Here is a 12,276-nt window from a genome sequence, read left to right as displayed (position 1 = left end):
TTACCTCCCACAACAACCACCACCCCCACAGCTCATTTTCCCATCAGATATGCCCCAACCAGAACAACCAAAGTGGGAACTACACTCCGCAAAACCCCTACCATCCCCATCCTACCCATGTCCAACAATCCCTTTTGACAGTCAGCAGCAATAGGGAACGACGTAAAGCTCAAAATGGGTGATGTTCGAGACATGCAGCACTGAAGGAACATAAAATGAGGAGGAAGGCGCCAATAAGGAAAACATCTAAACGTGGAGTGGCCATTTCCAAAACCAAAAAAGAAGCAACCGGAGGAGTCCACTCAAAGATATAACCTCCAAAATTCTAACAGTTCCTTTAAAAAAGGACAAAAGTTCACTCTAAGGTGAACTCAACGCGTACATGACTTCTCTATTTCCTTCTTCTCGGCCATTGGTGCGTGGCTATGGGGCGGGGAAGTTGCCGAGGATATGATCTATCTAGTTTTTAATGCATTAATGGTTCTTTTGCAGTCTGGTTAATTGGGTTTACTGCACTCCCATGAAATTGAATAGTGAGTTATATCCAATGGAGGGCAAGAAAGAAGTGACGTACGAGATCGTCAACGAGTTCATCATCGCCATCAAGTGCTAGTAAAGCTTCCCTTAGACAGCGCCATGGAAGCCATTCAGCGCTTCCTCAGGGAGTACGACTCGATCATAGTGAACAGGCTGGAAACGCAAACCAGACAGCCCTCGCTCTACTTCTCCGCTATCCTCATCGACCACGAACAGTCCTACGAACTGATGAAACTGCTCATGGCCCACGGAGCCAACGCACACTTCAAAGACAATTACCAGCAGACCGTCCTCTTCTATGTCTGCAGGGAGGGCAAAGAGAAGTGCCTTGATCTGCTCCTGGAGGCCGGACTAAGCCTAGACGATGAGGATATTTACGGTCAGACTCCCCTCTTCTACGCTGCCAAGGAAAATCGGCTAAATATCATCCACAAGCTCATCGAAAAGAAGGGTAAGCATTCAGATATGAAGTCAACGCCAACCACATGGATCGCATAGCTCAGCAGACCCCTCTCTTCTACGCTGCCCGCGAAGGACACCTGGAGATGTGCAAGATATTGATCGAGGCGGGATGCGATTTGGCCCACCAGGACACTGCTCATAAATTGGCCAGTCACTACGCCAAAAAATATGGTAAGAATGAGGTTTTTGAATATCTTGCCAACGAGTATCAGTCCCTCAAGGACCAGAAAAAGATACAGTCTGACAGCCGCCAGGAAAGCAATCCCGAAGAGAAAGTGGTGGCCAAGGCAAAAAAGAAACGCGAAGCCAATGCTGCCAACCAGACCACTAAGGCGCTCTACCGCCTCTACCGTTCTGACGCTTTCGGCAACTCCAACGAGGTTTCCCAAGCCGAGTACGAGGAGCTTCTTGCCAACTATCCCGAGCTTGAGGAGATGCTGCGAAACCCAGACGAAATCGAGATGACAGCGTTATAATAGATAAAAGCGAAGGAGGCCTGGGTGAAGATTGCACAGAAGGTGCTATCGATATGCTGGAAATCGAAGGGCGGTTACTACTTCCACGAGGCAGTGGACCCCAGCAAGTACGGCATCGACGACTACTTCGACATAATCGCGGAGCCGATGGACTTCGGGATGATAAAGCGGAAGCTGACCTTCAACGTCTACAACAACGTGGCGGAGTTCATCTACGATATGAAGTTGGTATTCGACAACTGCGTCAAGTACAATGGCATCGAGAACCTGATCGCCAAGCATGCCATCGAAATCAAGAACCTTTTCGAGGAAAACATGAAGCAGACCGGATTCATGAACTGATCACTTGTCCATCTATACTCGCACGCATCCCAAACGGACGGAACGGAGGGCCTTGTTGGTTGTGTATGGGTGGGGGTGTTGTTGGGGGGAGTTGGAAGGATTGTATGATAATGAAATAACTTCCCATTTGGAATAAAATTATTACTAATTTCTATAGGGATGAGGCGTACCGATGAGTCAGGAGCAGTGCGTAAGAAACTTGAGGACTATTCCTATTTGCTGAACTAAAACATAGGAAAAGGGTATTCAAGCCAGGTGTTCAGGGGGCGCAACGATGTGACAGGTAATCACTGCATAACCCAGATGAGATCGTGGCCATCAAGGTCATCGACATGAAGAAGATCAACAACGAAGTGCACAAGAATTTGCTCTCCTCAGAAATAGAAGTCCTAAAATCGCTCAAGAACAGCGACAACATCCTCGAGGTCTATGACATCTATAACACCAAAAATAACACATACATCATCACCGAGCTCTGCGACGGCGGCGACCTCTCCAAGTTCATCTCCGGAAAGCGGACGCTCGCCGAACCGGAAGCGGTCGCACTCATGAACCAGGTGATCAATGGATACAACAACATGCAGACCCGCGGAATAATCCACCGCGACCTGAAGCCAGCCAACATTTTCCTCAAGAACAGCGAAGTCAAAATCGCAGACTTCGGCTTCGCGATGAAGCACACTGACTGCAGGAAATACTCGTCCTACAACGTGGGATCGCCCGTCTACATGCCTCCCGAAGCACTCAACGAAAACAAGTACAGCTTCAAGAGCGACATCTGGGCGCTCGGAGTCATCTACTACGAGATGCTGACTGGCAAAACGCCATGGAGGGCAAAGACTGAGAAGGAATTGGCCAGGTTGCTGACCTCAGTCCCCATCAAGAAACTGCTGCCCCCTCCATCAGCCACGCTTCGGAGATGTTCCTAGTTCGCACGCTGGCAGTGGACATCAACGAACGCATGAGCCGGAAGAGGTGCAGCGGTTCACGCTCAACTGCGATAAGGTGAGCGTGGGGAGGGGGCTCTACTCGACGGAAAACTCCATCTTCGACGGCAAGAACAACCACATCCGCAGGGGAGGAGAGCGCCAGCACGAGACCTCCCTCAACAAGAACTCCATCACCAACACCGCCAACTTCAAGAAGCTCGCCCTCCTGCAGACCAACGAGGACTTCAAGATGAACAAGTTCACCCTACCCAAGACTGCCGCCACCGTCACCAGCAACAAGACCGACCACTACATCCCGCCGCCCCACTCCAACAAGACCATCAACGACCTGCCCCTCACGCAGAAGGACATCTCCCACCCGCTCAGGGAGGCCTCCTGCCTGCCTCCGCCCGAGCCGGCCTACGACCGCAAGTTGCTGGCCAAGCAGCTGCTGAGCCAGATCCACCTCTGCAGGTTCATGTACAAGCTGATCATGCGCATGGGCGACCGCCTCTCCCAGCAGCGCAACGACGAGCTGGCCGCCCTCAAGGACTCGCTGACCGGCGCCATCTTCGAGAAACTGGCAGAGGTCGAGGAACTGAAGCTGCTGCCCGCCAAACTGGCTGCCGACTTCAAGGACTCGCCCGACTTCGCCAAAATCGCGCAAATCATCCAGCAGTATCTGGCCAAGTACAGGAAGGACCTGGCGGGGTTCGCGGAGGCGAGGGCGTCGGTGGCGCGCTGAAGGAGCAGCTGGGCAGGAACATCCTGACGCTGTACCAGGCGGTGGAGGAGGAGCACGAGGAGCCCGAGGAGTGGAAGGACGAGGTGATCGTGCTGGACTACCTGGTGACTCTGAGGCAGCTGATCGCCATCCTGCAGAACAACGATCTGGAGGGATTCCACACAAAGTCCAAAATAGAAGCCATCGTGGAGGGCTCTCCGTCCAAAACCATCACTTAGGAACATCTCAACGCCATTAGATCGAAGCTAAAGGCCATCAAGATCATCTGATTTTAATTTTTCAAGTATGCCACTCCTCTTATCACTTCCTCTCCCCCGTGCCTTGCCCAGGGTGAGGTTATCTATGCGTATCCAAGCCGAAATATAAGCTGAATATTTAATTTGAAGGTAAATGGAGGGGAGTTCCGAGAAGAAGAAATTCGAGGACATGCGTCGCGCTCTGGAGGACAAGAACTACGAGATAATAAAATCGATCGGTAAGGGCGCCTTCGGAGAGGTGATGCTGGCGCGGCACAGTAACTCCAATGGGATTCAGAATCCAACGACACCCTCTACGCGGTGAAGATCATCAGCAAGCTGCACATCAAGAAGAAGCCCTTCCTGCAGAAGTACATCGACCAGGAGATCGACATCATGAAGAAGCTGGAACACCCGAACATCGTCCGATACGAGCAGGAGTTCACCAGTACCGCTCCCTCACTCAGCCAACGATTTCATCATCATTATCATGGAGTACTGCGAGCAGGGCAACCTCCTCACCTACCAGTCCAAGCTGCCAGGCAAGGTCTTCCCCCTCAAGCATGCCTCCAAGGTCGTCGTCGAAGTCATGAAAGCCCTCAAGTGCATCCACGAGAAGAACTTCATACACAGGGACATCAAGTCCGAAAACGTACTCCTCAAGAAGGAAGGAAACGAACTCACCTATAAAATCGCAGATTTCGGCTTCGCCAGGTCCATCGGAGGAGTCGGCGCCAAGACCCACTGCGGAACTGAGAAGTATATGGCGCCTGAAATCATCAGCAACTCCTACTACGGCATCTCGGTCGACATCTGGGCGCTGGGCGTGCTCTTCTACTTCATGCTGTTCGCTGAGTATCCCTTTAAAGGTAGTCTGCCGATATGAAGGTCACGACATGAAGGCCGAGATCCAGCGCAGGTGCAGCAACCCGCCTTCAGTCTGGCGGCCACGCTCACCAAGAAGGACAAGCTGAAGGACCAGGCAGCGGAGCTGGAGGACTTCTTCAAGCGCATCTTCGTGGTGGACAGCAAGAAGCGCATGACCTTCTCCAACATCGTGAAGCACCCGCTCTTCCTGGAGTACGAGAACGAGTTCAAGGACAACATCGTCTTCTACAAGAAGCTGGAGAAGGTGGAGGAGTACAAGAAGGACGAAGTGACTGGCGAGGAGTACGGCATGGACAGCGAGATGGAGCCTGAGGACGAGTCGCGCACCCATCTCCTCAAGAAAAAGGTAATCAGCGCTCAGTCCAAACACCTAGAGCGCGAACTGTAGGAAATATTCTTCGAAATTAGCAAAACCCAATACCTCAAGGAGTGCGCCGTGGAACTGTTCGACAACTATGCCTCCTACCTCACCTACGCAGAACGACTCGCCGCCAAGTTCTACCTCCTCAAGGCCTACCTCTTCTACTCGGACCCCCTCCTGCACGACCTCTCCTCCAACAAACTCCCAGAGTCGCTGGAGGAGGTCAACATCGAGGGCAAGAGGTGGGCGGAGTGCACGAAGACACCCGAGTACAAGAAGTTCTTGGGGAAGCTGGAGGAGGAGAACATGAAGGCGCACCTGATGTTCGAGGACACCTACAGCGAGGTGAACGTGGTGCTGAAGGATATGCCGATCAAGAACTTCTAAAGGGGGTACAAGTTGACGATCGACGAGAAATCGTTCGACGAGCTGAAGTTCTCCTACCGTTCAACGACGTCCTACATTTTCAAGTCGATCCACGAGAACACCAAGATCGATTCGCACACGCGCAACAAGATCAAGATGCGGTTGTTCTGCTGCCACATGATAAACCGAATCTTCAACCGGAAGGAGATCAACGACCACTTCCCCTTCTTCATCAAGTGGCTCAAGACCAAGAAGATCGACTACCCGCACACCTTCGATTTCATCTACTTCAAGAAGTGGATCCTAGAAGAAACCCAACAAACCTCGAACGCAATATCGCTCTCCTCCACAAGACCTTCTTCTGATATCCAGTGTATAGCGACATGATCTCGAATCAGGGGACGGATGGTGGCTGGGGGGCGGGTGGTTGGTGGGATGGGGGAATGGGGTAATTAAATGGGGTGGGGTGGGTTATTTAATAATATTGATTAAAATAATAATTTATTCCTATCCACTGAGATGTCATTGATCATCGAAGACGCTGAGAACACCTTCAAGCACATCCATCGTATCCTCAACACCAACATCGACGGAAAGCGTACAATTCCCTTCGCTCTTGACAAGATCAAGGGAGTTGGTCGTCGCTTCGGCTTCCTCATCTGCAAGATCCTCCGCATCAATCCCAAACTCAGAGCCGGTGAGCTCACCGAAACCCAGTGCGATGCCATCGCCAACCTCATCAACGACCCCGAAGGCCACGGCGTCCCCAGATGGTTCCTCAACAGACAGAGGGACTACAAGGAGGGCAAGAACCTCCAGGTCGCCTCCAACGTCCTCGAAACCAAACTCAGAGAAGACGTCGAGAGACTCTTCAAGATCAGGAGCAACAGAGGTCTCAGACACAAGTGGGGACTCAAGGTGAGAGGTCAGCACACCAAGACCACCGGAAGAAGAGGAAAGACCGTCGGTGTCGAGAGAAAGAAAAAGTGATCGTACATAGATTATCAATACATCATACGCATCCAGTAGCATTTCCCAATATCACCCACCACCCATAGATATCATCATTTCTGCCATTCTTGGCGGGATATTCTAAGCTCGCTTAATTCAGTCGATGATATTCGGACAGCTTCCCGGCAGAAGTCCCGAAGGAAAGACTCGCACCCTCATCAAGTCCATCAATCACACTCCTCTCTACCACATGACCTGCCTGCAACTTTCCAAACTCCGCCTCCACTACGACGATGTCCTCTACCAGAATTCGCATGTCTCCAAGATCATCCTCATCGCCGAAATCATCCAACTCGAAAAGGGAGTCAGCGCAAGGGGAATGGCCATGCTCAACTAAGGGTCAAGGATTCGACTGGGAAAAGCATGATTTCTTTTACCACTCAGAGGAGACATAGGCTGTTTGCAGAGACGTGAAGGGGATGTAAAGATGTGCGTCAATGCCAAATGCGCAGGAATGGTATACAACCAGAAATAAAACTTATGGGAGTCTCAATTGTGGAAATAACGGACTTCAACGAGCTCACTTCTCACTATTTGGAATGCATGAGGACAAGCATAAAGACACAGTGACTTTACCCTTCCCTGCAACTTGATTTTGCCTATTATTTAGCATTCCTTATCATCACCTCATATCCCTGTGATGTAACTTATAATTGATCTGCATGGATAAGCGAGCGTAGAAGTGGGGAGTCAAAATCACATACTCCGAAATGGAGCCCTAGATCGAGTTCTAAGCCAAGCACGTCATCAACCACGCTGTATAGAACCGCTCCAACGAGCAGGAGATGGCCGAGGAGATCAAGAAGTACATGGACAAGAAATTTTTCGGAGGCTGGTATGTCGTATGCGGAAGAAACTTCGGCCTGGATGTCACCCACGAGGAGGGAAGCTTCCTCCGCGCTTCCAAGGGACCCATCGAGTTCATCATCTTCAGGTGCTCGGCCTGATATTTGAATCATCACCATCATCCCACCCCTCATATACGAACGCATTAATGATGCAAAACACAATGAATGGATAGACAGCTCACCGGTTGCTGTTTTATTGCATGAAGATAGAAGTGCTTTCGTAAAAGTTGCTCTCGAGCTTTAGCTGGTCTATTTGCCTATTTTCGCTCTATCCCTTGAGAGTTTCGATCTATTCGTGCATTCTGTTCATGAGCCTCACTCTGTCGGTGTCTCCGGCTAGCCTGCTTGTTAATTCCTTGATTTTGAGATCGTAGGTGGCGATTATGATTTACTTGCGCTTGAGTTCCTTCTCCATGCCTTCAATCTTGCTTATGTAGATGCTACTTATGTTCCTGAGCTCTCTACTCAATGCCTTTTCGCTGTAGATCCGGTTCTAGTCTATTTCAGCTTTTGCTTTTATGTTTGCTGCAGTTATGCTATGACCGTCTTCAGCTCCTCATTTTCGCGAGTTAGCCTTCTAACTTAATCCATGAGTTTGATATTGGAATTAAGATACTCATAAGCCTTGTTTTTCCAGTATACATAGTGTTCATCGTGCTTATTGTTGGCCTTGGGTTGCGATCACTGATGCCGGTGAAGTCCTCCAATACCTTCCTCCCTGGCGATTTCGGTTTGGGACTGTTTTCTACAGGACGTAGGAAGCCCTATTTGAGGTTGCTTTTGCTCCTACCTCGAAGCAGTATGGTTTCACGACTATCTTAAAGTCGGTCTCCCAGCATGTGGATGATATGAACTTCGCTGTGCACCTCGCTATCCTCGTTCCTCCAGCCTCGCGGCAGAATTTTAGTGTATTTAAGTGATTTTTAGACCGACCTTCCTCGCTGCTTTTCATGAATCCATGGCCTTATCGCGACGGCTTTGGCCTCCCTTTCTGGAGAACGCAGGGGAACGCGGGCCAAGCTATTTCGATGGAGTGGCATTGAGGAGGAGGTTAAGTTTTTCGGAAATGGGTGATTTCTTAGCTGTGGGAGTTGGCAGCATAGATATATTTTATTAACAAAGTACTGGATGCGGATCAAGGTGATTTCTTACACTGGAGAAAGATCATCCTGGAGCTTCCAAGACCAAACGCCTCCATTTTTGATGGCAATCTCAATAGAAAAGAAATTCATAAAATTCATCCAGCATAAATAAGCAAACTACACAGAGGAATCAAACATTGTCTCATCATTAGACAACTAATTTCCTTATCTTAGCTCAATCATGCGATTCCACAGGGTTATTTTGCATACTTTTTAGACCCATACGATCTTACGGTATAAAAAGTATTAATAAGGCTACTCGATGCCGTTTAATACTTGTTGTTGGAAGATATGTTATATTTAAAAGATTTTTAATGCCACTCACCCAAGAAAGAGCTGAAGCCCGCGGTCTTGCCATCAAGCGCGGAACCATCTTCTACGACTTCCACGTCGCCCTCAACAGCGAAAACTACTCCGGATTCTCAGAAATCTCGTTTGAGCTGCTAAGCATCCCCACCGAATTGCCCGTCGACTTCTCAGGCAAAGCCACCGGAGTCGTCATCAACGGACACAAGGCTGAGGTCAAGGCTGAAGAAGGATTCCTGTTCCTCGATGTCGGCCTGCTGAGAGTGGGCCACAACACAGTGGGCGTCCATTACACTAACAGCTACAACAACGACGGTAGCGGTTGCGTGAGTTTCGTCGATGTCGACAAAAAGCAATACATCTACACTCAGTTCGAGCCCTACTACGCCAACAGAGTCTTCGCCTGCTTCGACCAGCCTGACCTCAAAGCCAAGATGCGCCTCTACGTCATCAGTCCAGCCAGCTGGAAAAAAGTTCTCTCCAACGAGTATGCTGTGGTGGAAGATACCCTCGACGTCTACAAGTACTATTGGAACACTCATACTCACTTCCAAGGAGAGGTCAAGACCTTCCTGGAAGGAAAAGAGGGAAGAATGACCATTTTCCCCGAAACTAAGCTCCTCCCCACCTACCTTTTCTGCTACGTTGCTGGTGAGTATCTTGAGCTTAAACTGGAAGAGGAGCGCACCTACAACGGCATCCCCATGTCTCTCTACTGCATCGAATCCCTCTATACTTACATGCAGGAACTCGCTCCTTTCATCTTCGAAATCACCATAGAATCAATGAGTTCTTCGAGAGTTTCTTCGGATATAAATACGCCTTCAACAAGTACGACCAAATCTTCGCCCACGAGTACAAGTGGGGTGCTATGGAGAACGCAGGCATCGTCACCTTCAACGATCTATACATCTTCAAGGAGAAGGTTTCAACCGAACGCAAGCTTGGCCTTGCTAACACTATCTCCCACGAACTGGCCCACCATTGGTTCGGCAATCTGGTCACCATGAAGTGGTGGGACGATCTATGGCTCAACGAAAGCTTCGCTGACTTCATTTCCCATTCTGTTGGAGAAGATCAAGGGAAACGTGCACACTCTCAAGTACGAGAGCAGTATGGCTTCTTTCCTGCAACGCAAGGGATGGGGATACCACGAAGACATGATGATTACTACTCACCCAATCCGTGGCCCAGTTGCCAATACCAGCGTTGCTGATTCCATCTTCGACGGCATTACCTACTCCAAGGGAGCAGCCACATGAAGCAGTTGCTTTTCTGATGAAGAGGAAAACTTCTCAAAGGCCCTCAGCGAATATTTCCACAAATACGAGTGGAACAACGCCACCATCGACAACTTCTTAGAGTACATGCAAAAACACTTCACCATCAATGATTTCAAGCTCACCGAATGGCGTGAAATGTGGCTCGAGAAAGCCTCTCTCAACGTCATCGAGGCCAACTGGAACCCTGAAGACACCTCTGCTCAGGCGAAAATCACCATCCACCAGGCTCCTAACTCACGAGCATCCCACTCTCCGTCTCCACAAGATCAAGGTTGCCTTCTTCACCGAAAACTTCCACGTCGATGTCATCGAAGTCCTCGTGCTTCCCCAAGCTGAGACTGTGGCCCACTACGACGGATCCAAGAACTACAAGGCCATCCTGTTGAACTTCGAAGACCACACCTTTGCCAAGAACACCATCGACAAGGTGTCTCTGGACTTCTTCATCAAGAACATCAACTCGATTTCGGACATCCTGTCGCGCACCTTGATCTGGCGCAGTTTCTTCGAGATGATCAAGGACGCCAAGATGACCTCCCACGAGTTCGTGAAGGTCATCACAACTGCTCTCGCCGAAGAGTCTTCTGACAGCATCTTCGAGAGGCAGTTTGACTTCGTCCACACTGCTATCAACCACTATACTCCTCAGAACAAGAGGAGGAGCTCAACAGCACCATGTTCAAATACATCTATGACCTAATTCCCAAGGTGCATCCCGACCAGCAGAACAGAATGTCATCCTCAAGAGCAAGCTCGTTAACTTCGCCTACACGATGAGGAGAAGGAAATCCTGCTCAGGTGGATGAGAGACGAAGAGCCTAACCTCAAGGGACACCCCATGACTGTTGGACAGAGATGGTCTACGGTTGTGAAGGCATTCACCCTTCCCAAGCTCTCCATCGAAGAAAAGGAAGCCATCTTCGAAGCTCAGAAAGCACTCGATCCTTCCGATACTGCCAAGAACAAACGCTTCACTTGCGACGCACTCAAGGCCACTGAGGAGGAGTTCGAGAAGATCTATGAGAGCTTTAAGGACCCTGAGAGCAAGTACAGCATCGCAGTCAAGAACTCTATCGCTTCAGGCTGGAACCACGAATACCACGCTGAGAGGTTGGCCAAATACAGAGACAGATACTTCGAGGACATCGGCAAGCTGGCTGAAGTGCTTGCAGGCGACCACTTCGAAGTCTTTTACGAGAGCTTCCAGCCCATCGACGACGACCTGCTATCCACATCGAGCGCTTCAGCAAGATCACCTTCCCCGCCGGAAAGGACAAGCACACCCGCGACATCCTCAAGATCATCGACAACCTCAAGCGCAGACAGCGCGCCTACGAGCTTTATGCCACCTGCCAAGCCGCACTCTGATGTCAAACCATTATCATCCTCACCCACCATATCACCACTTTGCTTGTATCTTATACGGTTATGAGATGCATGATGCAATCAGAGATCATTGAGGTTGTCCTCGTATTCGTCCAAGTTCATCTCCACTTTCTTCTTGTGTTTCGCCACCTGCTCGGCAGTCATATCGCCGATCAGCTTGTCCACATCCTCGTCTTCGATTTCCTCCTCCTCCGCGCCCATGATGTCCTGAACGTACTCATTCATGACGTTCATGCGTTCCTTTTCGGTCATGAAGCGCTTCATGGTCTCCTGGTAGTCAGTACCCTTCATCTTGTTGTTGGCACCGCTCATGATCTTGGCCATTCCTGACATAACGTTCTGCATGGACTCACTCACGCACATCTGCTGCAGTCTGAATAGGTGTGGGACGGTACTCGAAGGTGACGTTTTGGAGCTGGGCGTCGAGGTTGTTGTACTTGTTAACCATTTGGTTGTTCTTGAGGATTTGCTGTGCGATCACTTTTTGGGCTTGCTGAATGATGAGAAAGTTACTGCTGGCTCTTTCTTCTCGATTTTTCTTTTGAGATCTTTCTGTAGGGTCTTTCCTTGGTACTCCAATTTGATCTTTTCGCGGTTATACTCGCGCCGCATTTGATTGATTTCCTTGGTGTACTCCTTCACCTGTTCTACTTTAGGGCAATCTTACCTTTCAGTGTCTTGACTGGCTCCTTGGGAGCTGTAGGCTGTCTTGACCCATTTGCAAGTGTATCAATATCAGATATTATAAGTAAAAGGAAAAGCTCTTGATAAAAGCTCACAATCACCATCTATTTCATCGGGGGATTACAGGATATTTTCGAAAATAATTATTCCATATGTTTGTTTTATATTCGTATTATGGAGGATTGGGGTTGGGGTTGGGGTTGGGGTTGGGGTTGGGGTTGGGGTTGGGGTTGGGGTTGGGGTTGGGGTTGGGGTTGGGTTGGGGTTGGGGTTG

At 49.7% G+C, this 12,276-nt stretch overlaps 5 protein-coding genes across 5 annotated transcripts; all 5 read left to right on the top strand.

Moving 5' to 3' along the window:
* The first annotated feature begins 636 nt into the window (after nt 1-636).
* On the top strand, nt 637-1,817 carry LOC116244740 (uncharacterized). The gene is made up of 3 exons (XM_031616628.1): nt 637-988; nt 1,036-1,379; nt 1,479-1,817. Exons 1-3 carry the CDS (start codon nt 637-639, stop codon nt 1,815-1,817), a joined length of 1,035 nt encoding a protein of 344 aa, XP_031472488.1.
* Nucleotides 1,818-2,149: 332 nt separating this feature from the next.
* On the top strand, nt 2,150-3,491 carry LOC116244739 (uncharacterized). The gene is made up of 2 exons (XM_031616627.1): nt 2,150-2,676; nt 2,762-3,491. Exons 1-2 carry the CDS (start codon nt 2,150-2,152, stop codon nt 3,489-3,491), a joined length of 1,257 nt encoding a protein of 418 aa, XP_031472487.1.
* Nucleotides 3,492-3,881: 390 nt separating this feature from the next.
* On the top strand, nt 3,882-5,363 carry LOC116244738 (uncharacterized). The gene is made up of 4 exons (XM_031616626.1): nt 3,882-4,005; nt 4,195-4,573; nt 4,616-4,961; nt 5,043-5,363. The coding sequence occupies exons 1-4, from the start codon at nt 3,882-3,884 to the stop codon at nt 5,361-5,363; spliced, it is 1,170 nt and encodes a 389-aa protein (XP_031472486.1).
* Nucleotides 5,364-5,861: 498 nt separating this feature from the next.
* On the top strand, nt 5,862-6,332 carry LOC116244741 (40S ribosomal protein S18-like). The gene has a single exon (XM_031616629.1). It carries the CDS (start codon nt 5,862-5,864, stop codon nt 6,330-6,332), a length of 471 nt encoding a protein of 156 aa, XP_031472489.1.
* A 2,325-nt stretch (nt 6,333-8,657) lies between these two features.
* LOC116244737 (uncharacterized) lies at nt 8,658-9,865 on the top strand. The gene is made up of 2 exons (XM_031616625.1): nt 8,658-9,300; nt 9,396-9,865. The coding sequence occupies exons 1-2, from the start codon at nt 8,658-8,660 to the stop codon at nt 9,863-9,865; spliced, it is 1,113 nt and encodes a 370-aa protein (XP_031472485.1).
* The last annotated feature ends 2,411 nt before the right edge of the window (nt 9,866-12,276 follow it).

This window comes from Nymphaea colorata, unplaced genomic scaffold (assembly GCF_008831285.2).
Source record: "Nymphaea colorata isolate Beijing-Zhang1983 unplaced genomic scaffold, ASM883128v2 scaffold0288, whole genome shotgun sequence".
In the NCBI taxonomy this organism is placed as follows: Eukaryota; Viridiplantae; Streptophyta; class Magnoliopsida; order Nymphaeales; family Nymphaeaceae; genus Nymphaea; species Nymphaea colorata.
The sequence above is the reverse complement of the archived record's forward strand: the minus strand, read 5'-3'. Positions and strand labels throughout refer to the sequence as shown.